We start from the raw sequence: 25205 nt of genomic DNA on the forward strand, positions 1-25205 counted from the left end.
GAAGGAAAAAAAGAAAGGAAAAACAATGGCTGGTAAACTTCTTCTGACTCCATCTATAAGAAACACCCAAATTTCAAAAAAAAAAAAAAAAAATTAACATGTGGAACCCAAAAAAAGGAGAGGGCTCTTGAAATGCAGGCAATATGGTAAAATGTTTTGATTTAAGATTCCCAGGCAGTAAAGTCTGCACTCCAACAAAACAAACTCAGAAAACAAATGAATTTTATTAATGAATGATCGGGCATATTTACTCAAATCAACTGACAAAATACGTATTCTAACAATCGCTAGACGAGGCCCTTCAACCATGACAGGCCTCAGGCAAAGCGTTCAGTGTTGAGAAGTAACAGCGGCTTCCTCATTCTGAATCCGTCCCAGGAGGGGCCGCCCAGTGGCTCCCGGACTTCCCCTCCTGGTTCTCCATCTCTCCTTTTCAAACCCGTTCTCAGCAACTGGAGTGATCTGCATGCCTTGGCAAATAATCATTGTGATAGGGATTAAAACATTAAACTGAAGAGGTGAAATTTAAATGACAGTTGGGGAGTCATTTTGAGTGGGTAAGGGTGGGCTTTATACCACATCACAGAGGCTGAAGGTCCACCCTTTTCTACTTCTAACCAGTGTTTCTAGCATTTAGTGAAATAATGCAGTCAGTCTCCTGAAATCCTCCTGCAGGCAGCCAGTCAGAAAAAGGTCAAAGCGAGAAACGCCACACCTGTGGGGCAGGGATGGCCACCGGGTTTTTGAACCCAGGTGCGGTCCCCTCCAGAGCACTGCAAACTTCTGTCCAGAAAGCACTACTCCGGGACCAGGAGGGCCTTCAGTCTGGCTCCATTCTGGACTGGAGGGCCGGGAGGAGAAGGAAGACAAACCCACCAGAAACCCACCCCTCTGAACCACGGGCACCACCCACACCGCAGGAACTCGGATGGGAGAGGGAAACAGGGAAGATGGCTGAACCAGGGTTCCTCCTGGCTGGGTGGGGGGCACCGCCTAAGGGGCGGCCCTGAAAGCGGGCTCACCCTCCTCCCCAGGAGAGAACTGTGCGAATCTCCGCACCTGGACAGGAGTGAAGGCCATCTCCTCACAGACCCCAGGGCGTTCCCAAAGCGACCTGTGTCCCGTTCTTTCTCGGGTGGCCTCCCCGCCCCACTGATACGGGGAGCAGCAGCGCTGACGTCAGCGTTCAGGGCGCTCGAGTGACTTTTGGGGCCACTCTATCCTCAGAACCTAGAGCAGGAGAGGAGGCGACTCCCGACCGAGCACTCACCTTACTCCCAGCCAGGCGGGCAGGGGGCTGGGGGGTGAGGATCGCGCCATCCTGGGGCCCACCTCGGCGGGTGGGGGGGGGCGCACCGCCACCCGGGAGAACGCCCCACCGGCCCTCGGCTACGGGCGGTGCCAGACGGGCAACGCGGTGGCTGAGACCGTGGCAGCACGTGGGGGACTCGTGCGGGGTTTACCGCCGTCTCCTCCACCGTTTCTTCCGCAGTCTTAGGAACCCCGCATACACGGCGGCGCCGGGTTGCTGACTCCGCGCCCGACACTTACCGCCGATCCCCTGGTGAACCTGAGCAAAGCCGGGTGGGGTGGGGTACGGCGGGGTGGGGGTGAAAACCCGCACTCCACCCGCGACACTGAGCGCTCTCAGTGCGCATTCAGGTCCGCACGCCGGCGGGGAGGGGCCCGGGCCGCGGTTTTCCGAGAAGCACGTGCGGGTCAGCGCGCATCCCAGCGAAACCCGCGCTTCCGCCGCGGCCGGGTCTGCGGGGCACAGTGCGCGTGTGCGTGTGTTAGCGGGTGAGGCATAAACAGACACTGGGGGACAACAGGAGTCAGAAATCATCTCGGAGCGAGTCCCGCGCCGCCGCGGCTGCAGGGGGCGGCGAGGGTCGGCGGGCGGAGCGGGAGGGCGCGCCGCACGCCGCGCACTTCCTGTTCGAGGCACGCCGCCGTCCACCGCCCCGCGAGCCTGCGTCGGTGCCGGGCCCGGCCCTTCGTTGACCCCTCGGGCCCCGGGGCCGCGGCGAGGCGGCGGAACGGACCGGGCGCCTGCCCTCCGCTTTCCGCGGGGCTCCCGCACGCCCTCCGGCCGGCAGGGCGGCCGCCAGAACTCGTGCTCGCAGTCGAGCTTCAGCCCAGTTGCGAAGAGTGTTCGCGCTTGCACCTCCTCTTCCCCTCCTCCCTCCCTCCCTCTCGCCCAGAAAGGAGGACGGACCTAGTTCCAGGCTGCGGGCTGGTTTATTCTCCGGTGGAGGGTCATATTTAACATACAAACCGTCTGGCTCTCGCCAGATTTTCCACTTAGGCATAGGCATAGGAGGGCTGCTTCCCAAATTGCCGTGTTTAATTGCACCTGCCTTTCTGATTACCTCTGGGAATCTGTGGGAGGAGCCGAGAGGGTGGAAAATGTTGCTTCGCTTTGCAAAAGGAAGAAAACTTTGTCACCCAGCGGGAGATCTCTGCCACGCGTAGCCCAGCGAGAGACCAGAACCAGTATAGCCTTTGGCTTTGATTTCGCATCCGAAGAGCCCGTAGGAGGAAGAGGACACGTGAACTCGGCGCTCCCGCCGACCGCCACCCCAGCTCCACCTTCCCTCCCCGCGGAAGTCCCCACGCGGTGTCTTCAGGGTGCAAGGACAGTAAACAGCGCGTGCGGCTCGCGGCCGACGGCTGGGGCCGGGCTGGGAAGGAGAGGACCGAATTCCAGGAACGAGTCACCCGGAATTAACTTCTGGTTAAAGTTATGGGAAGCGCGGCCATGGACACCAAGAAGAAGAAGGACGTTTCCAGCCCCGGCGGGAGCAGCGGCAAGAAGAACAGCAGCCAGAAGCGGCGTTCGCTGAGAGTGCACATTCCGGTGAGTCCCACCCCGCCGTCCCCGGCCCCCAACCCTCGGGTCGCTGCGACCCGGCGCGGAAGCGGTTAACGCGGGACGCCCCGCGCGCGCCGTGCGTGCCCCTCCTGTCACTTCGGGCGGCTTGGGGAAGGGTGGAGGCGCGGGGCCGAGCTGGGCCGCTGTGCCCGGGCTCCATCCCTCTCCCCACCCGCGTGCCGCCGGTGCTCGGCGACCGTCTGCGGCGGGGGCGGCAGCTGCGGGGCGGGCTGTGCGTAGCACGGGATCCCGCCGGGTGCGGGTGCTGGGGCGGGGGCGGAGGGGCGGTGCGTAGCGTTGTTTTGTTGAAAAAGGACAGTGTGGACTGAGCTCCGGGGAGGTGGAGCCGCGCGCCGCTGCCGGGGACTGAGGGGAGGGGCGGTGGGTGGGGACAGTGGGGGAGGGGGGCGTTGGCTGTGTAGCTGCGCCCTCAAATGGACGCCCCCCCCTGCTCCCCAGTTTCCCTCGGGTGACTCTGGGCCGGGGGCTGGAGACTCCTCTGCCGCCGGCCCCTTTGCCTGACCCTGGGAGCACCTTTCAGGCACTTAGGGGCTCGGGGCTCCCTAAGGCGTGCAGGGCCCTCGCGAACTTCAGCCCTGGCCACGCCGGCAGCTGGGCCCGGACTTTGGCGACATCGATCGGTCTGCTGCTTGACTTTTTCCAGCTGGAGGGAGCGGCGGGCGGGGTCGTGCGCCCACCCTGCGCTTTGCCTGCCCAGGTAGCCCGTGGCCCCCGAAGCCTTCCCTAGCCTCCCCGTGGGGGGGACGTGCGGCGCAGCCCTTACCTGCACCGGAAGGAAACCCCCAACTGGGTCACACCCCCCAGCCTTCACCAACCAAGTAAATGTATACACACACACACACACACACACACACGAACACACACACGAGGGCTCTATGGAAAATGCAGTTTTGATCACGGATGAGGGTCTTGGGCACGGGTTGGGGGTGCGGGGTGAGTCCCACCCTCCAGGGCTGTCTCCGAGGACACCTTGTTAAAGACACCTCCTTAAAGCTAATCCTTCCTGACGGCAGCATGGGGCCTGGGGTAGGGCAGCTGGTCACGCACTTTCTGCTGCGAACCACCTTAGGCACTTCACTCCTGTGTTTGTTGACCGCAGCTCCTCCTTCCCAGGCCTGTGTGCACACATTGGCCAGGAAGGGTAGGGAGCCCCCGGAGCCCCAGACATCTGATGGGTACTTCAGGGAGCAGCCCCAAGTTGGGAAGGGTGGCCAGCCCTCCCTGGCAGGGGGACGCTCAGGGAGCAGGTGACTGGACCCCTGCCTGCTGTGTGACCACCAGGGTGATGACCCAAATATGCAGGAATATGCATTCCTTTGAATAAACATTCTATATGAAAATGAGATATTCCTGTTTACATTGCTAATGTGAGACATTTTAAGCCATATTTGTAAATAAAAAGTTAGACACAGGTACTCCTAACCTCCCTCGACAGTCATCACTTGGCTGAAACGTTTAACCACTCAGCTTCTCCCATTTGTCAAACAGATAATAATTCTGCTTTGCCTACCTTTCAGGGATGTTGAAATAAAATAACTCATGGGAAAGCTCTTACTAATGCAAAGTGTTATATGAATGTATGGCTATTACATCTACATCAGAGCACCTAACTTAAAAGAGAGAGAAAAGAAAATGACATTGTCCAGTGCCCAGGCCATATCGTATTTACGTTGATTGGTGAGGCCAGTCTCAAATAGGAGTATGTGTGTGGGGTGCGCTCCAGAGGTGGTGTAGGACAAAATCCAGAACCCGGAAAGGGACTGAGCGGCCAGGCTGTGAAAGTGGAAAAGCCAGGATATAGTCGGAATACTCCGACCAGCCTTCCTGCTGCTGGTGATGACTTTGGCTGATTTAGACAACGTTCTTGGCATGATGCAGCCCTTACAGAAAGTTCTGTTCACTCAATTATTCCACGACACGTGTGCCATGCTGCTTGATGGTGAGATCCAGGGGGGAACGAGAGGGGCTCTGTCTCCACCCTCACAGGGCTTGCCTTTGCTGGGGGGGGGACCGGGGGGGTCTTCTCACTAACCAACTAGTAATTACCTGTTGATCCTTGTGCTGGGCTGGGTGAGAGTTACACTCTAGCTGGGAAAATACAGCATTCAGACAGATGTTAGCAGATGACCCAAGGGCACAAGATGACCAGTGCAGGCAGTACCTGCTTTCAGAGGGGAGAGAAGGGAGAGGTGGCAGTACCTTGACATGTTTAAAGAGACATTAGACCCAGAGGTGGTAGGCAGGACAGAGACATGGCAGGGGTTACCCCTGCCCGGGAACCAGCCTGAGCACCCCCATGGAGTCGGGGAGTTGGAGGACTGCTTCCAACTCCAGTGAAGAGCCCCTTTTCATGGAAGAAAGGGTTTGAGAATCAAGAGTAATCAGAAACACATCAAGGCCAGATCAAGGAGAGCCTTGAGGTTGGATTGCATGATTTAGCAAATAAAAATACTAAATGCCCAGTTAAATTAGAATTTTAAACAATGAACAACTTTTTAGTATATGAATGTGCCAGGCCCCATTTGGGATAAACTTATACTAAAAAATACCCATCGTTATCTGAAATCCCAGTTTAACTGGCGTCCTGTATCTTCTCTGGCAGCCCTCCCTGGAAGGTAGGCCCGGGGATGAGGCTGTCCCCTGAAGCCACTGAGAAGCTGCAGTAGACGCTGTTGGTGCCCTGCCCCGTGTGCCCATAGCCCACCCAGCGTTCTCCGCAGTCTTGCTGGACAGCTCCACCCCACACCACAGTTTCTCACTGTGTCTTTCTTGCTCCTGAAGGAACCCTCCTGAATAGGGGCAGTTTGCTCAGCCTGAGTACAGGCTGGGCTGGAAATGCTGGGATTGGGATTATGCCCTAAGGGGCAACCCTCAGGCAGGGAGGGATGCAGGTGGGACTGTTCCCCGGCCTCCCCATCCCCGGGGGTGATGGTTCTGACATGGGTTCTGCAGGATGCCTCAGAGGGTGGCAGCAGGGCCCAGCCCCTGTTGCCCACAGTGGTGGTCTGATCATCCATAATGCACCCTTTCTGGCTGTTCTGGGTTCCCTGCCTCACTTGCCCTGCTCCCTGGTATAAATGACTGAATCTAAGTCGTTGTCTCACTGTTTTGGGCCGGGGGGATTTAAACTAAGAAGCAATTAAAGGTGATGAAAACAACGCTTTGTGAGAACTAGCCTGGTGGCAGCATGTACCAGGACATTCGGGATTCTAAAGAGTGACTCCTGGAAGACACTGTGGCCTGGCAGTCCTGTGGGTGGGGTCATTTGGTGGCGTCCAGTGGCACTCACAGTGATGAGGCCTCCTGGGACCTCCAGTGTCCAAGCAGCTTGTCTTTTTACTGAATTGGATTGTGTCCTTTTTGGACACGATTGGACTCAGTCTCCACCCCCATATCTGGTGCATAAACAGAACCATGACCAAGGATGTTGGGGGAAATCATTGCAAACCTTCATCCTAGGCTCTGATTATCTTTAACCATCTTCACTCTGCCTTCCTACCAATAGCGCCTGCTGTGCAGTGAGACACCAGAAAAGAGGAATCAATTTTAGGGGATACACTAGGGACTTGGGTGACAGCGGGTAGTGGAGACCCAGAGTTACTAACTAAAGTAATTTATTCATTGAATTCTATTGTAGGGAGAATGGCCCTTGGGCCTAATGGAGGGTGTAACCTTGCTTGATTTTAGTCTCAGTTTGGATCACCTTTATGGGAAACCCTCTCGGATCTTGTCAGGGGAAAGAGAAGGAGAGAGAGGAGAGGAGAGGAAGAGGAAGAGGAAAGCCTGAGTGCAGGTTCCTTTGGGGTTGCGCTGGGCCTTTAAAAGTAGCGAGATGGGCGTAGTGTTTCAGAGTCCTGGTGAGTTGGCACCTCGCCTGGGTTCTCTTCCCTCAGCCTTCATCTGTAATGTAAAGCGGGAATAATAATCAAGGTGGTGGGAATGCGTCTAGAAAATACCTCATTAGAAGTCTAGCTGTGCGTGATGATCTGCCAGCACTTTGCCAGAGAAGCCGTTGCTGGGAGTAAAGCATGTTCTTTCCTCCTTTTTGTCCGAGAAAAATCATTTTCCCTATTAATGCTGAAATTTATGTATCTTAGACATATTTTAGTTGATGACCGTGGGCTGGGTCGTTGACTGTATTGTTGGTCTCTGGAACTGTTCACAAGCCAATGACAGAGCAGGAGGCCAAGGGGGCAGGGAGGGCTTTGGAGAGAAGGACCCACACAGGAACCCGTGGGGACACTGAGGCAGCTGGAGGGGGTCAGGCTCGATCCGAGGTGGTGGCCCGATATTCGCTGCTGGTGGAACGCACAAGTCCCCAGGCCTCTGGGGAGAGGTGCTCCAGAAATCCTTCACAGTCCCTGGAGACAACCTAAACATAGAGCCAGGGGCAGCTGGCCGGTCCCAGAAGGTTGTGGAGACACAGCTTGGCTTGGGCCTGCCACTAGGGATGCCTTCGCTTGTGGTGTCTCCGGAGGGAGGCCTCACGCTGCTGGAGGCCCAGCGCCCTTCACCTTGGCGATGGGCCGGTGACCAATAGCTTCCATCCAATCAGATCCGCTCTGCTAGGGCCGTGCGTACAGGAGGGGGCATCGCCTGGATGCGGGTGGGGATGGGAGCTGCCTTTCTGCCCCGGGGGCTGGAGGACCCAGTGACAGCAGTGCTCACTGCCCAGTACACCATCGAAACACCCTGGACTGAAGCCTCGGTGAAGAGAAAGCGGATGCCGGGCGGCACAGGGGCAGTATCAGTTTTGACCTTGGCCGTGACCTTGGTCAGTTTGTACCACCTTGAGCAAGATTTGTTGGGTTAGGGTTTAGGGCAGTGTTTTTCAAAGTGCAGTTCGTGGACCAGCTTAAGCAGAACCACCCGGTGTTTGTTTAAAATGTAAAATCCTAGGTCTCAGCCCAGAACTGCTGAATCAGAGTCTCTGGGGAGTGGGACCTGTGGTTCTTTGTTTCTGGTTAAGTTCTCCAGGTGACTCTTATGCCTACAGGGGTTTAAAAAACAATTGATTTCCAACTTCCTCAGCATAACGCTGATCCGTTCTCCTACCCCCGTGAGTTATTCCATCAATCTGTCCATCCACCCATCTAAGTATCCGTGTGTCTATCCATCTATCCATCTGTCTATCTATCATCTGCACTTTTTCAGCTGTCATTGAGAAGAGAGATACTTGGCTGCTGACTGTTAAACAAAGGTGGAATATTTCTGGCTCCCAAATAAAGATGAATGTCCAGATAGGCCCCCAGCCTGAGTAACCCAACATGGGCCAGCCTGTTAGGCCTCACTGCAGTGTTTCTTGACTTGGCCCTTCAGTGGTTTGGTGCATCTTGGGTGCCCTGAGCACAGGTTCTTAGTTGCTCCACAGCATGTAGGATCTTCCCAGACCAGGGCTCGAACCCATCTCCCCTGCATTGGCAGGCGGATTCCCAACCACTGCGCCACCAGGGAAGCCCTCTTGTGCTAAATTCTTAAAAGAAGTGATTGTGTGACTCCTTCTACGAAAAAACAAAGATTTTGTATATGTATATATCTTCAAGAGTTTTACGAAGGTGCAGAAGTGGTCTTCCTATAGCTCTTTCTAATAGTATTAACCCTCAATAAATGTTAAAGCTAAAATATGAACCCGTAACTTAGTACAAGGTGTCTAAGTTGATGCGGCATTTGAATATCTACAGGAGAACTTTGCAGAAGGGCCCAGAGGATGATACTGGGACCTTCGGGAGTCAAGGTACTCAGTGATGGAGCCCCCGGAACTCTCCTGTGGCTCTGGGGTTTATAAATGAGGCCTGGGGGCCTCTCTGCAGCTCGCAGAGCACGGCTGGCAGTGTGTGGGCTTCCTGCAGCGTGGGCATTGCACATTGGCTGAATGCCAGTTAAACACAGTCCAGTGCTGGGCCGTGGGAGGGAATGGGCAGGCAGAGAACAGATTTAGGGGTCCCTTTCCTTGAAGACTCTACCCCGCAGACCGTGCACAGACCGCCGTGGACCAGCTCACGTAGTGATCTAAGCAGAGCACATTCAAAACGCGTGGATTTGCAGAATCACGTCCAGTGACTTTGGGCGTACACGCAGGCTGGATCCCCTGTCTCATCCTCTTGTCCCCACTTTACAGATGGCCCAGCTGAGAACAAGTACGTTCCCTGTTTCGTGGTTGGGTGACACTTTATTCAAGTCTAGCCTCTGCTGCCCTGTTCCCACTCTCCCCCAGGACCTGCCTGTGGAGGGTCCAAGATCCTTGTGTAAACCAGGCTCTGAACACTGCATAGTGGCCTAATGATGAATGCGACCATCTATATTCGGGATCATTATTGCACCAAAAGGACATTGCTAGTACTGAGGTTCCGGCCCAATACAGTGTGTGTTCCACATTACATCTTTCCACACATCGTAAACTCGTTCTGGTTCTCAGCGCTTCACAAGTGTCTTTCCCTGCCTGTTTTCTTTGAACTGCCCTTCCGAAATAAAACCCAGCAAAATTCTATTGCTGATCTGCACTCAGGGGTTTCCCTTTAGACCAAAGTATGACTCAGGAAAGGACTTGGAAGCACTTCTTACTTGCCAAGGGCTTTTCACCTGCTCACACCTCATTCACTTAACTTCTACATCAGTTTGTGTCCTCTGAAACCATCCAGACGAATAACTGTGCTCTTAAATGATGCTGTTTCTTGTCTATTTTCTTCTGCTTTTCCTGTCTTGGTATATTCAGCTCACTGCCAGCGCTGTCTATTTCTGGGCACTATTTCACTTTTATGGGGGCTACTCAGGTCACCGAACAGGCCACAGACCCTTGGAAGAGCTGGGTTAGAATCCAGCCCTCTTTTCCCCCATTCTCCTCCACCCACCCCCCTCTGACCCAGAGCAGTGAGTATGAGCACATGTGGAATGCCTGTGACTCCCAGTTCTTTCCAGACAGTAAACAGCCTGTCTTGATATCCCAGGACAGCGAACCAAATGTCGGAATGTGGTCAATGTCTTTAAAATTTGGGACAGACAAAGGCCGATGAAGTGCTGCGCAGCCGAGTTGAAACAGTCCTTAATTTGCTTGGTCAATTGACCGTGACCTTGCTGTCAGATGGGCAGAGCCACATGGGAGTGAAGCTATATCCCCAAGGGTTAACCACAGGGAATTCTTAGAGAGACCCCACTGCAGGGTGCGTGCAGCTGAACCAGAGGAAATGGTTGAGGGTTAATCAGCCGGGCTTCCCCTCCGGTGGAGGAAGGTTTCTCACGTGTGACTGGCTTAGCCCTGCATCAGAATGGTTAACCCAAATCTCGCTCATCTCTTTGTTCCTCTACCTACGTTGAAAATAATTTGATCCCCATCCTTTCCTTCCTGTTGACAGGAAGCCCTTCTCTGCCAACTCATGGCTTGTCACAGACCAATCAGATATCATCCAGGCTCTGGGGCTCGTGCCAGGGCCTCTCTGTTTTGATATACTCTGACCTGGCAGCGAAGTTGCTGATGAATGTACAACAAAGACCAATTTGCTCTTGGTCACCCCAGGAGTCCAGCCTTTTTTCCATGCGGCTGAGGCCGGGTCCTAGCTGTGGGAGCCGTGCAGCCCTGCCAGCCTCCTGCGGAGGCCCGGCGGGGACTCGGTGCAGAGCCAGGTGCAGGTGGCACTGGGGTGACCTCCGCTGGTGCTGGGGGGTGCAGGAGGAAGGACACGACAGAGCCAGAATTTTAGGAAGTGGGGCCCCAACTACTCAGTTTGTAAAGAAATGGAGAGCTAGCTTGCTGGGACCATGTTTACAGTTGGGCACCTTTAGAGCTGGGACTGGGAAACCTGTCAGCTCATTTATGTCTGTTTCCCAGGTACTGTGCTAGGTGTTGAGGATACAAAGGTGAATAGGGTCATGGGCTGAACTGTGTCCCCCAAAGCTATGGTGAAGTCCTAACCTTTGGTACCTGTGAACGTGACCTTATTTGGAAATAGGGTCTTTGCAGATGTAATCAAGTTACCATGAGGTTAGGCTGGGCCCCTAAACCAGTATGACTGGTGTCCTTATAAAAAGTGGGAAATTTGGATACAGAGACACAGAAGGAAGATCATGTGAAGACAGAGGCAGAGATTGGAGTGATGCTGTCATAAGCCAAGGAACCATGGGGCTACTAGAGACTGGAAGAAGCAAGGGTGGACCCTCCCCTGGAGGTTTCCAAGGGAGTGTGGCCCTGCCAACACCTTGATTTCAGGCTCTGGCCTCCAGAACTGTGAGAGAATTTCTGTAGTTTTAAATACACACAGTTTGTTTGTGGTACTGTGTTACGGGGGCCCCAGGAACCTCCTACGACAGGCTCCCTGCCTGCACAGCACAGCTGGGGACAGTGGTCATTCCGATGTTGTTTGCCGGCCCCATTCTTGTCCACAGGATATTGTGTAATGAGCACCCTAGCAATTCAGACGCTGCTCGACGGGTAGTTTTGTTCCTGGTGGCTATGACCGATCAATATTACTGATGATCAGATACTCTCTGGGACGGCACGTTGTCATCAGATTTAGCTAATACTGATGGAGCACTTGCTCCAGGTACCAGGTGTGTGCTTATGTAAGCTGTCTCTGTTTATCTCCAAAATAACCCTGTGAAATACTGTTATTTTCATTATCGGTGTTATTATCCTTATCACAGAGAAAGAACTTTAGGCCATCCACAGCTCACAAGTATTCTAATCCAACCTGCCAAGAAAGTTCTGGTGTTTAATTGGGTTTTTGATTTCCGCGCTCTGCCCTGCCCCAGCCCTAGGGTTTGGATGCCCGTGAATGGTCCAGGCAGCCTGGGGTGGGAGGCAAGACTGCTGGGCAGGACAGACAGCAGCCCCATGATGGGCACACGGAGATCGAAATATCTGGTCTGGCAAGCTGCCTTCCAAGGGTTTGCCCTTGGGGTTGACCAGGTCTTTATTTGTTCCCTTTTACGTGAAGGACTTTGAAGGCTGTTATTTACCCTTCTCATCTCGAAGATAAATAATCTGCCTTTTATAATTTCATAGGTCTTATTCTCTAGTTCTTTCTCATTTTTTGTTTTTTAAATAACTGAGTATTAGAGTGAACACCAAACCAGGAATCAAGAAATCCTGCGCTGAGTCCTCTGTCACATGACTGCAGAGCTTCTTCTTACTGAGTTACCAGACATTTGCCAAAAGCCCTTTCTTTGTGTGCCAAGCACCGGGCAAGGCTGAGAGTAAAACTGCCACCAGGAGGGGCACGGCCCCCACCCTCACAAGGCTCAGAGTCTACAGGGGAGCCGTGGCACAAGTCACCACGTCAGTTCATTTTTGCTACCAAACACCCCAAAACAGTGACTTAAAACAGCAAACATTTGGGACTTCCCTGGCGGTCCAGTGGTTAAGACTTCACCTTCCAGTGCAGGGAGTGCGGGTTCGATCCGTGGTCAGGGTGCTAAGATCTCACATGCCTCGGGGCCAAAAATCCAAAGCATAAAACAGAAGCAATATTGTAACAAATTCAACAAAGACTTTAAAAATGGTCCACATCAAAAAAAAAAAATCTTAAAAAAAACCCCATTTATCTTTCTCAAATACATATAATATATAATAATTAATAATATTAATATTATATAATAATCAGTATGTTAATCTTGTTACTATATAATTATATATTATAATTATGTTATATATTGTTATATATAATTTTATATAATATATAATTATATATAACATATAATACACAGATATATATAATTATATGTAATATATTACATGTTATATATTATATTACATTATATATTATAATTATAACATATTAATTATAATTGTTAATTAAATATTACTTTCTAGTAAATACTTAATATATTAAGACCTTAAACAGGTTGACATATAATTAATATTATGTTTAATAATATATTATCATTAATCATATAATTGCTAGATAGTAATACTCTATGTCATATCTATAAAAAAGAGGATTGCAATCTAAGGTCTCCATTTGGCTCAGGCACCATGATTGTATGGAAACTGCTTCGTCCCAAGGTCAGGTGGGCGTCGAGGGGCTGTGAGCGAGGGTGAGGAGCCCAGGTCCTCCCGAGGCTGGCCTTCGATAGGCCCCCCACCCTTTCATCACTGAGGGTGGGTGAGCGTCAGGGGAGCTGCTGTGCCCCTGGGGAGAGGCCAGTGCCAGGAGAACAGAGAGGTAACTTTTCACCACTCTTCTTTGCTCGTTAAGTGTATTTTGAGATTCTGAAATGACCTCAGGATACAGGTAATAGAATATTCTCGGCTCAAAGACACAGGGAAATGCTGGGCCACAGAACCAAACTGGGTTTAGGGAGGAACCCGGCCGGGAGTCTTCCGCCAGGTGCAGAAGTGGCCTGGAGCCTGCGTAGTGGCCTCCGGGAGCAGAGATGAGGCCGCCTCAAGAGTCACATGACTGGCCAGTGGCAAAGCAGGGAGGAAAACTCGGGTGTTCTTCTCGGGGGAATGTTGGGAAGACAGGAGACCCTTTCAGGCAGGCGGGCATTCGTGGCGCAGGTGAGGAGGGCTTCCGGGGAGCCCAGTCTACCTGGCCCGCGTGGCGCTCTGCAGAGCTCTCTGCACCTCGGCTTAGATCAGAAAACGATTTCAAAGCAGCTCCCTTTTGCACTGGCTCAAAATCAAAGCTGTGGGCAGCGGTGAGCCGTCATGGAGTCCTTTCAGCGCGGACCCAGGCTGCAGGCTGGCACTGGCTTCCGCACTCCATCCACACCCTCCTTCTCTAGACGTGGTGACGACCGTTTTCAGGGAAGGTTCAGAGCACAGCTCCATAGGCTTGGCGTGTGGGCACCACGTTTATGACCATAATAAAATACGACTTAAAGTCGAATGGACATATTTGGTTATATTCCTCGTTTAATGATGATCTACCTCTGAAACGATCTTTGTTACCTTCACCTAAAAATTACTGTTAGCCAATGATTCTGTGCCTCTAGCTTTGGTTCTTCAGTGGTGGGGGAAGGAAAGAAAGCCAATGGGGCAGAGGGAGAAGCTGGATGGTGGAGCGGTCACAACTGGCCTCAGCTGACCCCCTGGAACTGGGATGGCCCTTCAGAGTTGTCCCAGATTGGGCGAGTGGGGGCCCGACCCTTGTCTCCTTAGTTAGAACATGTGCCCCTTTGAGGATGGTGTGCCTCTACGTCTTCCTGTCCCAGCCCCAAGGAAACCGTCTCCCACGTGAGCAGCCCTCACGTTGATGCTGATAATGATGGGGAGAAAGCGCAGAAGCCAAACAACACCGCGGGAAAGGAAAAAAAACGTGTCTTTGAGAATCCAGATGCTTAGTTAACTCTACGAACTAATTCCGAAAAAGCTGGGTGAATCAACTGTTTACAAATCTTATGGGAGTCAAATATCGTAAAGAGAAAAATTTCAGATAAACCATGTTTTGTTGGTTCAATGAAAGGGTAATTTTCAGGAATGCTACCGTGTTAGTTGTTTTTTCCCCTCCATCTCCTACCTGGGAAAGTTATTTGGGCTTTTTGCTCAGGCTAACTGACTAGTTAGAACATCATAAATCTGCCAGGAGGTATTCTAGATGACACAGTAATCCTTTGACTGGAAACGGGTCTAGCGCCTGGACTGAAAGATGCCAAGCAAGCAGAGAGGGAGCGGGTGGTGGATGGGTCCAAGGCCAGGCACCAGCCCCTCGGCCTCACGACCTTCGAACCATAGGAGGTGGGAGCATCCGCCCACGGCAGCGACAGTCTGGACCTAGCTGTCATTTGTGCTAGGTTCTCGAGAACAGAATCGTTTGTGGGAGCAGGGAAAACATGAGGGTTTTCACCTGCTCTGTAAAGGGGGGGCGTGGTGGAGGGCGGTGAGTTTGGGTGTCAGACTTCAAAGTTGCAATTCTCATGCCATCGTTGCTTCTGTGTCCACTTGGGCAGTTTACTGGTGCTTCCCGAGCCTCAGTTTCCTCACCTGTAAAATGTGGACCATAGTCCCCACTTTGCCCACTGGGCTTGGGGGAGAATGAGATGAGATCCCTGGGTAAAAGCAAGAGGGTGGTACCCTAGGAATGCTGGTTTCCTCTCCACTACAAAGGGGCCCGTGAGGAAGACCGCCTTAAGCATGTAGCTGTGGCCCCCATACCACGCCAGGATTTCTGGGACGGTCCCCCAGGAACAGAAGTTTATTCTTTCCAGTGGAAGTGATTCTTTAGTTATGAATTCAATGTAAATTCCTCTTTATCCCTTGTGGCACTTCGGCGAAATACATTTACAGATTTGTTCCGCAGATGTCCTTACTCACAGTGAAATGGTCCAAATGGCTAAAGCCTTGACCCCACAGTGAAAGCCAGTGTGAGCCCCAGGGGTTGAGAGGTAGAGCCTTTAACTGACTGTGGTTGGAAATGGCCTTTGCCAGGAACTTGAAGGCCAAGTCTTGGGAGGGGGGCTGCCGAGAGTTGGGTGGTGGGTGTGCACGTGGAAACCGGCAGACTCCACCTGGGAGCGGAACACCCCTGGGGACTCCCGCCATCTCTCCCGCCTCCCCCGCCCTCTGCCTCGGGCCTGCAGGGCCCCAGGGGAGTCGCTGGCTCTGGCAGGGGGGGGCGTCGTGTGCTCCCCTGGGTCGGAATGTGACAGCCCAGGAGATGGTGCTGAGCAGCTAGCCTTCTGGGGTTAATGTGTGTCTCTCCTCACCCCCTTGGGCAGCTGCCATTGAGGCTCTCCTGGGGAATTTGCACCTCAACTCCAGAGAGTGAGCGTTGGGGCTTTTGTGGGGCCGGGGTCTGGGCTGGGCTCCCTTCGTGCCTCTGTGTCCTCAGCTGGTCCCAGTACGAGGTGGGACCTACGCCACCTTCCACAGCCGAGGCCTTGGGCGCCGTGGGCCACTCTTGGGTAGAGTCTGTCTGTGCTTCTGTGTCTCGCCCGCTGCAGCGCAGGGATAGACTGGAACACGCTGCGGGGAGGGCGGAAGGGGGGAGAGCCAGCGACAGAGCCAGGGAAGGGGGGTGGGACGGAGGAGCCCAGCGGGGTGCGCAGGCGGGCAGTGGAAGTGGAGGAATAAAGTGCGTTTCTGCAAGGTCCGGTGATCTCTGTCCCAGAGAACGACGGGGAAACACTTTCCGGCCTGTGTTTCTGCCCTGGTAGCTCCGCAGGCACCCCCCGACCCGCCCAGAGCTGCTGACGGTGCCGGCTTGTGCCCCCTGCCTGCCTCTCTGGGCTGGGGGCGTGCCTCTCAGGCTGCTAATTAATAGTTCTTATTTAGGGGGGGATGAGAGCATTTGATGGGGGAGATGGACCCTCATTAGGGGCTGGAAGGGCCCCCCCGGGTCTAGCATCCCATGATTTTGTGATGCCTGCCGACACCGCAGGTGCCCACCCACTGCCTGCCCCTCCCAGCCCTCGGTCCCGGCAGGCAGGGCTGGGGGCCACCATAGAAAGAGTCTTGGACTGCGTGGCAGAGGGACGTAATCCCAGTCCCACGTCCCCCAGCTTCATTGACTTGGGCAAAGCTCAGAGCCCCGTCTGCTGCCACGAGATGACTGCTGTCTAAGTGGGCTCATCATTCGACACGCTGAGCCCTGGACTGGTGACGGAGGGGGCCGCGTCCCCTGGTGCGTTAACGTCAGTCCACCGCCCTTACCTGGAACAGAAGAGGGTCAGGTGGCGTTGGTTTGAAAGGCCCAGAGGATCTCATACAGACCCCAAGGAAACAGGAGGATTCCTTCACCAGATGGCATCTGTCTCCCACGATCCGGAGAAGGAATCTGCCAGCAGGAGACTGGCAGGTCTCACAGATCCACGCAGCAAGCCCACCCAGCGTGGTTGCCGAACAAGTGGGGACGCAGCTTTGGGGAGGTGAGTCCACTCAGCAGGTTAGCGGCTGAGCAAGCGCAGAAGAGACGCACAAAGTGTCACAAGCCCTCAGCTTCTGACGGAGCCAGGACAGCTCTGGGCTGGCAGCCCTTCTGGGCACGAAGCTTGGGTGCCCGGGGCAACCTGCTCCCCCATCCCGCAGACCTCGCCCTGCCAGCCCTGCCAGCAGCTTCCCTTGGTGCGTGGGTGAAAATCCTGGAGAGGGGCTTGGCTCCACCTTCAAGGTCAAGATCAAGATTGATTACTGCTGCCTTGTTTTCTTTTGTTTAGAGAACTATAAGTTTCCAAGGCGATTGAGCAGGCTCACACCCCCTCCGCATACAGCTCTTCCTGCGGAGAGGCTGGGAGCCTGGGATGATGTCCGTCTCGGTCTTGCTGGGGGCAGCGTCCTGCGTCCTCCATCCCCCCACCAGTGCCGCTCAGGACCAGCTTTGTTGCTGGGTCCCAAGGGAGTGTTCACTGGTACCCGTGGGAAGAACATCCCCGGTGGCGCAGCAACACCACCCCTAAGCCGGTGTCCTCGCCCTGCCGGAAGCCTCAGGGGCCTGCTTTTCCTGAATCTTGTTCTGTGACCGACGTGAGAGACACTGGCCGGTGTCCAGCCTCTCCTCAGAGGACGCTGGTTCTCCGAGCTTTCTGTGGTCTGAGAGCTGCTGAAAACTCCCCTGGGCTGGCGGGGGCCAGGATGGGCTGAACCTCTCGTTTGTGCCCTGGTCTTGCAGGAAGTGGGGCCCCTCTTCCACTCCCTGGACTCCTCAGGTGGAATTTCTGTTCCGTTACCTTTCCTTAAAGCACCCAGTGTGTCCCACTCGGCAGGCACTCCCTAAACACTATTCTGGCTTCTACCAAGGTGACTTCGGTTTTGAAGGTCAGACCAAACCTTATCATCTTTAGAAAACTCTCGAGTCACAGGACTGCCAGGAATGGCCAGAGTGAGTACGACATCACCTTGTCTCGCAGCAGCAATGGCATCGGGTGTTGTCATGGTCCAGGACCACCGAGGAGGCAGGCCTTCCGTGCCCCTAAATCTCCCCTCCCCTCCACACTCACAGGGAAGGAGCGGGGAGAAGGGGAGGGGAAGGGGTCCTTTAGACTCTCCAAGTTGGGAAAGACGTGGGTATTTAAATATCCACCAAGGACCACCTAGTCCAATCCCGAGAAGGTATCATTAAAATACTTGGACTCTGAAATGGCCGGAGGCTCCCGGGCACACATACACGCAAATGTCAAATAATCTCCCTATTTCTTGAAGCTACAAGAAGTGTCAGCTTCAACCGCCTTCTCACCAGGTGTCCTGTGCTGGGCTCCTGGCAGAGCAGACTCGGGTGGGGATGGTGACGTGTACTGGCGATCACGCGCAGGAGAGCTTTGGGGTCGACTCCTGGGGAGGGGAGGAAGCAGGGTCAGGCGGGGGGAGGGGCTGAGTGGCAGTGCCGTCCCAGCCAGGGCCTCGGTCCACACTCCCAGGTTGTGCTGGGTTAGTCAGTCACGCATCCCACGAGGGCGGCCCGGCCTTGGGCGAGGTGGCAGCCTTGGGCCGAGGCAAACCTTGGAAGGGGGGCAGCGGGCGCCGTCTTCCTGTAGCACCGCCGGCAGCCGGGAGCAAGCCCCTCATCCCTGAAGAGGGGCCCACGCTGGACCCTCCATGGAACGGGGCCACCTGCTACCCTTTGTCTCCTCCATCCCTTCCTGCCCAGCGATGAGAGACGTAGGTCCAAGTTGTGCTGAAGGTGGAAGAGGTAGTCGTGTCCACCTCCACTGCTGCACCGAGGTGGCACCTGGTCTTTGCGGTTCTCAAGGTCAGCCTTGAAGGGGAAGGAAGAGGAACGGCGACTAATAAAAAGAGCTGATACTCACCGAGCCGGCACGCCCAAGCACGTGTGTGCGGTGGCTTACCTGAGCCCCACCTGTGAGGTGATACCCATTCTCCAGGTGGGAAAATCTTTGCAGCAGAGGCCAGGCTCCCAAGCCCGAGCCACCTGGCACCTGAGTGCCCATGCAGAACCACCGTGGCCCACAGCCAGATGGTGCGGGCAGGCAAAGTAGCCCCTGAGGACATGCACGGAAGGCACAGGATGTTTACCTCCAGCTGTTGTTCCAGGCTGATCGCAGACCGTAAGTCTGCGGTCTTGCACCTGCAGCTCCTGATGGGTCCACCTTGGGCACAGAGGCCCCATGATGGGCGGACCCGCAGCTCTGTGAACCTCGCTGGTCTGCAGGGAGCCAGTGGCAAGAGAAGAAGGGTCCTGAACATCACCAGCCAAAACAAGTGACTTCTCCCTCCTCCGAGTCCTCACATTGATTTGCATATGACACCGTACTTCCCTGGTCCTCTTGGCTCTGGCCAGGCCCCCACTTACCCACCTTCACAGCCTCTGCTTTCAACCACCCTTCATCCGCAGCAGACGTTCTTTCACAGCAATGATCAGACCTTGGCTAATGGAGAATTGGTGGGTCTTAGGGTTTTTTCCTAATGTTGCTTTCCAAAAATTCTACTGGCTAGTGTCTTTGGATCCCTAAGAGACCACCTTTCATGGAAAACTGAAGGAAGTAGACTGATGCCCAAGACTCTTGGCTGCAAACGAATAGCTTCTCGTCATCCATTTCCCTTTTTTTTTTGTCTCCTCCTTTGCGTCTCTTTTTCTGTTTCTTGTTTTCTCCTGTTTCCCTGCCCTCTATCTCTTCTCATCCTTTGTTTTGTTTCTTCAGAACTAGATTTCACCAGGCTTGAAAAACCTGCTCTCTGACCCAATTCCCTTCCCTGTGGTCACCGCCCCAGCCAAGAGGCACCAGCCGAGTCCCTGTGGGGACACTGCCCCTGGTGCTTCGAGGTTCGTCTGCTTCTCAGACTGTTAGGTCACCTTTGAATGGAATCGTGACACGTACGCTTGCCACAGAGTACGTTAGGTATGCTCAGCACCACGACAGGCTCTGCCACATGTTTTATCATTTAACTCTTCATCAACTCTGCCTGGTTCATATTATCGCCCCCATTTTTACAGTTGGGGAACCTGAGGCTCAGATAGACTGAGCGATTTGCCCAAAGGATGCAGTTGGCGAGAGCAAGGCCAGCGTTTGAAGCAAGCGTGGTTGTCTCCCAAATCTATGCTCTTTCCCCGCAAGATTTCTTCTCACTCCCCCTCCGAGTCCTAATGGGTCCGGGGGCTGGAAGGCAGAAATGCCTGATAAGAAGCTGCCAGCTCCAGAAGGCCCGCCGCTCGCTGGCAAAGGGGCGTTCCTGTCCCCTGTGTGTGCTCTGAGGACCCGGCCTTGTAAAGATTGTTCCAACGAGCTGGGCTTTGGGACCTGGGTTTCCCGCCATGTCCTTGGCATCCCTGAACCTAAGTTTGCTTCATTTGTAAAATAGCAATGAGGATATCCACCTGAGGCTGGTGAGAGAATTAAATAACATCAAAGCACCTGGCATGTAGCAAACTTGAATGAATTATAGTTAATGTCTTCTCTTTATTTGTTGGCTACAATGTTGGAGAAGCCCGAGAGAGAGCAAACTGTGTAGCGGGGCCTGCAGGGCGGGAGGTCTGAGCTTTGGGTACAGCTCACGCCAGGCCCACCCTGCTTGGGTTTTCTGTGGCTACTGGTTTTCCTTCTGATAATAATATCTTTCATCTTACTGCATTGCAGCAACTTTTTGGTAATGAAGGCAGGTGTAAATAAGTATCAGTGGGACCCGATAAATTCTGTTTAAGCAAACAAACAAATCTCCTTGGTCCGTATTTTTGGGGGGGGGGCGTGGGAGCTGGGTCCGTTCCCAGTCCTTTTTATTTCTTCCACTTCTTCTTCCCCTCCTCCTGCTCCCACCCCCCTTCCCTGATGGTGCGTCCCACATGCACCTGAACCTCCTGCTGTTGCCTTGCGAGTACATCTCACTGCCCAAAGTGGGGTTTGTGGGCCGTGGGTATGTGGGCGGTAGGGTGTGGACGTTGGGGTGTAGACAGTGGTGCTGTGTGTGGTGGGGTGTGAACAGTGGGGTCTGGGCAGTGTGTGTGTGGACCGTAGGATGTGGCTTGTGCACGTGGAGAGTAGGGGGTGTGAGCAGTAGCATGTGGACGGCGGGTGTCTGGAACCCCAGTGCACAGCCTCAGTCTGGGAGGAGCAGAGTCCCACGGCCATGGCGAGCCGGGCAGAGAGACCGTGTCCTGCTGGGACCCTGTCCTTTCTTGCAGTGTGCCCTGCACGTCCCCTGGCTCCGTGGGATTCTGTGCTCTCGGCCCTCCCTCGAGGCAGTGGTTTGGCAACCACAGGAGGTGGGACAGGAGGACAGACGGTCCTTGTGCGCCGAGGGCAGGAGAATGTGCTCTGGGCCCTGGGAGCCAAGAGAGGTGAGTCTAGTCCCAGCTCGACTGTACAAGCTGAGATGGGTTCACCCTAACCGCCGTGGATCTCATTCTAGAAGGTCTTTAAGGCCCCATGAAGCCCTGGGGCTCAGGCACTGGGTGGTTGCCCTTCCTCCCCTGACAGAGGCCGGATTCCCCTGGCCTGACCCTTGCAGGGAGGGGGCTGCGGGTTGTCACACGGTTCTGCCTCCATAAGTCCATGACGTGAGGGGTGGGACGCACACATGCACTCACAGGGGCCTGTGTTTTGATCAGGGGCTCTCCAGGCGCTGATGGAGGTCGAGGACCTGCCACCCTCAGCCACCTGGAGGTGGCTTCAGCCACTCAGGAGCATGTGCTTCTTGAGCACCGGAGGGTGTGTGTATGTGTCTGTGTGTGTGTGTGCGTGTGTAGAGAGAGAGAGAGAGAGACACGTAGACACAGACATGCAGGTACAGACTAGAACATGCAGAATGAACCGAGTTTAATTTTCTGGGATCTGCACCTTGAATCAAGCTCCTTGTTGGTTCATTTGTAATAGGATCTTTAGAGGAATAAATGACAGTGACCCTGGGGACAGGACTATCCTTTATGATCCAAGGTGGGCGTGGCATCGTAGGATGAGACGTGAACTGGGGTAAAAATAAGTGGATTCGCCTTTGGGTTTGCGGCTAATCACCCAGGTGTCCTCAGGCAGGTCGCGGGGCCTGGGCCCAGATTCTGCTGTGGTTTGGGGGCCGGAAGCGTGGTGGTTTAGCAGAAGAGCCTGGATTGGGAGTGGGACTATCTTGGTTTGAGTCACATTCATCCCTTCTCATTTTTGTGTCCTGTTTCCTCTGTGGTAAAAGCAGTTGATAATATTAGGTTAAACCATAGGAAATAGCCAGTATTTCACCATTTTTTTCGAGCCCTGGTCCGGGAAGATCCCACATGCTGTGGAGCAACTAAGCCAGTGCGCCACAACTACTGAGCACGCGAGCCCTGGAGCCCGTGGGCCACAACTACTGAGGCCCGTGGGCCACAGCTACTGAGGCCCGCGCGCCTAGAGCCCGTGCTCCGCAACAAGAGAAGCCACCGCGGTGAGAAGCCCGCGCACCGCAATGAAGAGTAGCCCCCGCTCGCCGCAACTAGAGAAAGCCCGTGGACAGCAGTGAAGACCCAGTGCAGCCAAAAATAAATTCTAAAAAAATGTATATAAGAACCATTTTTAAACAGTTAAGTTTCAAAAATGTGAATTATTTTATTGGCAACCCTGTCCTTTTGATTTTTCCCCTGTTGCTGAAGCAGAGTATTTCTCTTCCGTTTTCTGGACTCTTCCTGGAACCCGGCTGCAGCCCTCTTCGTCCCCCTCGTCCAGACGTGGGGCCCGGGGCCCGGGGCACAGCAGGCCGGAGCCTGCGTCAGCCTCGTCGCAGTCATCACCTGTTTTTAAAAAGTTGGAGAGAAAAAGTGGTCATGTCATCACCACCACACACCCCCCCCCCCCCCCCCCCCCCGGTGCGAGCTCTGCGACAGGGACACGAAGGCGTGACCGAGGGCGATTCTGGAGACACTCCGAGCTCGGGCAGCCCTTTGAGGCAGCCGCCCACCCTCTGAGGGTGAAATTAAATGTGGTTCAGAGCTGGCACAGATGGTGCAGAGCCCCTGCCTTCCCGGGGGGCCCGCTGAGCCACGGCCAGGCCTCCCTTCTCACACCACATCCCACCTCCTGGCGGCCACTGATGCTGAGTTGGGGGCCCCTGGGGCCCTGAGATGGGACCGAGGGAGAGCCCAGGGCCCTGGCTTCCTGGGAAGGGGGGGGTCGAGATCTGAGCAATGCCTGCCCTCCTGCCCCCATACTCCTGTGGTGGGGGGAGCACTTCTAAGGCGATGGCCTTACCCTCCTGCTCCCATACTCCTGTGGGGGGGGGAGCACTTCTAAGGCGATGGCCTTACCCTCCTGCTCCCATACTCCTATGGGGGGGGGGAGCACTTCTAAGGCGATGGCCTTACTCTCCTGCCCCCATACTCCTGTGAGGGGGGGAGCACTTCTAAGGCGATGGCCTTACCCTCCTGCCCCCATACTCCTATGGGGGGGGAGCACTTCTAAGGCGATGGCCTTACCCTCCTGCTCCCATACTCCTGTGGGGGGGGGGAGCACTTCTAAGGCGATGGCCTTACCCTCCTGCCCCCATACTCCTGTGGGGGGGGAGCACTTCTAAGGCGATGGCCTTACCCTCCTGCCCCCATACTCCTGTGGGGGGGGGAGCACTTCTAAGGCGATGGCCTTACCCTCCTGCTCCCATACTCCTATGGGGGGGGAGCACTTCTAAGGCGATGGCCTTACTGCAGGAGCCTCAGGTCTCCGGGGTCAGCATCTCCACTCCTAGGACAGAGTCTTTATCCCATGGGCTGGCTTCTTGGGACCCCAAGGCTCAGCGACCCTAGTGCATCCCGTAGCCTATGATGCAGCGCTTCTCATGTACCCTGGGACTGGGCTGGGCCCTGGGAGCCGCAGTGGGGGAGGGGGGCTCCAGCCACTCCCACCGCTGGGGCTGGGGCTCCCGTCCTGACTGGTGTCTTTCAGGAGCCTGAGTTCAGTCTGATCCGGCCCCCTTGCAGTCTGCAGGCTTCGTGTGGGTGCTCGGGGTCTGGGCCATGCATCCACTCCCAACTGTGGACAGTCGCTTTGAGGGAGGCGTTCTTCGAGATGCCGGGGAGGGGAGGTGCGGGAGACTGGGGAGGCCCGGCCTCCCTTTTCAGTCTTGCCCCACAGAGGGCCCAGTGGAAGGCTCCTCTGAGCTGCCTTGTGGCTGTGCCTGCTGCCCCTCCTCCAGCTGAGGAGAGGGGAGGCCAGCCCCTGACCTGGGCGGATGCGGAGGCAGGCATGGCCCCAGCTCCCCTCACGTCCACGGCCCTGGGGTCTGAGGGGTCTGAGGAAGGAGTGCGTTACAGGTGACCAGACTGAAGATGCACTCAGTCCACAAAAGAGAACCATGCAGAGTCAGACATGTGGGTGTGAGGTGTGGAGGAGGACCAGTGAATAGGAGGGCTTCCATTCCTTTTTTCCAGAAGCATCCGCGCCGGCTACTTCTGGCACAGGAGACCTCCCAGCGTCGGCAGCCCCAGGAACGTGCTCCAGGCTGTCTCCTTTAGGGCTCCACGGGGTGCCAAGGGTTAATGGTTAATGGTTTGACAGTGATGATGAAACCAAAAGCCTGTAATTTTTGCTGAACAGGGGAACACGGAAATTTCCATTTGCAGCCGACTCTGGAGAGAAACATAACATCAACATCAGGAAAAACAACTCGCCCACAAGTGAGCTGTGGTGGTGCACGTCTCAGGGCCGGCCGGGCCGAGACAGGGGCGGAAGAGCAGCTGCCATCACAAAGGCAAAGACTGCAAGGGGGACGAGTGTTTTCCAGAAAAGGGGAAGCTCCTTGGCAAAAGCAGAAGCGACTTGTTTGCCAGAGGCCCCAACTCATCGGCCTCAAATGGGGAAAACTTGTTCTTAGCAAAATGCCCAAGTGCGTTATGACAGCAGGAAAACTCACTCTGGCTCCGGAAAGCTGTGGGTTGGCCTTTCACAGGAAGAGGCACCATTTATTGTCATAAGCAAGCTGAACTCTGGCATTTGCTAAGTTTCTTTTTCTTTGCTTTGTGTGTGTTTGTTTTTCTATATTTCCCTACGAGGCCATTAGAAACCCGTTGGATGACAGTTGTCTTAGGGGGAAGGGTCTCAGATACAGACGTGAAAGCTCAAAGCAGATAAAGTATTTAACAAAATTCCTGGCTATCGTTCCTGGAGGGACTTGGAGTCGATCTGGTCCCCCCTCACTTCTCGGGGTGGAAGCAGGTAGAAGTCACGCCCTTGGGAGGCTGAGAACCTGGCCTGAGGTTGAATGGTGGCAGCTCCCCGAGGATTCTGTAAGGTTGTCAGCACCTGCGAGGGGAGGGGTCAGACCTCACGCATCTTTCCTGTTCTCGGCGCCAAAGGAGACACTGACTCAAATTGATCGTCCCTCTGTGCTTTGCTGGCAGATAACCAGGCGAGGTGGATAGATGGGGGGGGGGGGGGTGTGTGAAAGGGGCTTTTGGGGGGGGGCACAGGATGGTGGGGCGGTGTGAAGGAGTTCAGGACATCTTAATGGTCTTGGAATCTGACCACCCGAGTTCAA

The 25205-nt window shown here is 54.7% G+C and overlaps 1 protein-coding gene across 2 annotated transcripts in view; it reads left to right on the plus strand.

The window, feature by feature from the left end:
• The first annotated feature begins 2210 nt into the window (after window positions 1–2210).
• The window catches only part of PRKAG2 (protein kinase AMP-activated non-catalytic subunit gamma 2), a 284819-nt gene continuing 261824 nt past the window's right edge, over window positions 2211–25205 (plus strand). For both annotated transcript variants that reach the window (XM_007165414.3, XM_007165415.3), the window contains exon 1: window positions 2211–2860. In XM_007165414.3, coding sequence (XP_007165476.1) covers window positions 2747–2860 — 114 coding nt within the window. In that variant the 5' untranslated portion in view covers window positions 2211–2746. The remainder of the gene's footprint in view (window positions 2861–25205) is intronic.

Source organism: Balaenoptera acutorostrata, chromosome 7 (genome assembly GCF_949987535.1).
Source record: "Balaenoptera acutorostrata chromosome 7, mBalAcu1.1, whole genome shotgun sequence".
NCBI classification, from domain to species: Eukaryota; Metazoa; Chordata; class Mammalia; order Artiodactyla; family Balaenopteridae; genus Balaenoptera; species Balaenoptera acutorostrata.